Below are 1327 nucleotides of genomic sequence, written 5' to 3' on the forward strand. Positions count from 1 at the left end.
GTGCTCACCTGGGACCCGCCCTAAAGCGCGTGCTGCTGTGGCCGAGCGGCGGGCAGAGCGGCCAGGCGTCTTGCGGTTGCTCAGGGCAACCGCCCTCGCCTGCACCATGCATTGTGCAGACTCCTGGCGCTGGTAGCGGGGCTTTCGGCGTGCTAAGCGGCGCCCCACTCGGGGTGTGGGGCTTCGTGGACGCACAGGCGGCAGAGGCTGCGGAGGGCTGCGTGAAAGAGGAATCCGCTGGCAGCAGCGGAGCACAGGGGACACCCGAGACGCAGTCCGAACGCAGTTGCTGGCACTCACACTGAGCTTTGGTTCTAGATCCAGTCCCATGTTACGGTCCAAGGAGCGGCTTGGACGGGGGTGGAGTCGGGGGCGAGAGCGGGGACTAGGTCCCCCGACGGAGCAGGCCATGCGTCAGGATTAGTCCTTAAGTGCCTGCGACCCTCGCCTGGGTCATGTGCTCCTGCTCCACATCTCCCACGCACCTGTCAGGGTCACACAGACAACCCAAGCCCTCAGACTACACCAAGTCACAAAGACTATGGGTCACACCCTGCCCCACCCTCCGCTTCCTCCCTCCTGGCTCCCTTGTTGACCACGAGAAGCCTCCACTTAGGCCTGAGGTGGGGATGGATGGAGTCCGAGGGTCCTTCGGGGCAGGTGTTCTCCCCTTGCCAGCCGAGCGTCTACTGAGATCAGGGTAGGCAGAGTAAGCCTTCTGTGCGCAGAGGAACATAGAGTGGCCCTGGTACCTAGACTTATTAGTGGGATACTTGTGCTGTGCCCTTCCAGGCTGTCCCTTCCCGACAGTCAGCACTACTTGCCATCTAGGCCTTTCCAGGTTAGTTCCTGTGATCGTCCTGTGTTTGTGCCTATGTGGGTGGTGCCTTGGGTTGTCTTGAGGAAGGCCCCTCACCCTGTCAGAGTTGTCCGCTGTTTTAAAGCGCAAACTTCAGCATATTTTCAATGGGTTTAAAGCAGTTCTCAACCTATGGGTCGCGACCCCACACACAGTGGGTCACATATCTAACTAGCAAAATTAGTAATGAAATAGCACTGGAATAATTTTATGGTTGGTGTCACCACAACATGTGGTGTTGTATTAAAGGGTCACAGCTTTAGGAAGGTTTAAAGGCATTTTTTTTTTAAAAAAACAGGTTTTGCTCTTCAGGTGTTGTAGGAGTCTTCTCCCTGACTGGTGATCTAGTCTTTACTCACAGGGGTTATACAAATCAAGGAATAAATAAAAAATGGCTTTCCACTCTAAGGTCCTGTTTCTCATCCCCTTCCAACCCTTTTTCCCCAGAAGCATTTAACAGGCTATGAC

The 1327-nt window shown here is 55.4% G+C and overlaps 1 protein-coding gene across 4 annotated transcripts in view; it reads right to left on the bottom strand.

Annotated features, from left to right (window-relative positions):
* Positions 1-495, bottom strand: part of Ttll8 (tubulin tyrosine ligase-like family, member 8) — a 65274-nt gene extending 64779 nt beyond the window's left edge. For 3 of the 4 annotated variants that reach the window (XM_006520955.3, XM_011245623.3, XM_011245622.3), the window contains exon 1: positions 9-495. In XM_006520955.3, the coding sequence (XP_006521018.1) occupies positions 9-411 (403 nt within the window). In that variant the 5' untranslated portion in view covers positions 412-495. The remainder of the gene's footprint in view (positions 1-8) is intronic. The other variant, XM_011245621.2, reaches the window with a different exon arrangement.
* Positions 496-1327: the final 832 nt, after the last annotated feature.

This window comes from Mus musculus, chromosome 15 (genome assembly GCF_000001635.26).
Source record: "Mus musculus strain C57BL/6J chromosome 15, GRCm38.p6 C57BL/6J".
NCBI lineage: Eukaryota > Metazoa > Chordata > Mammalia > Rodentia > Muridae > Mus > Mus musculus.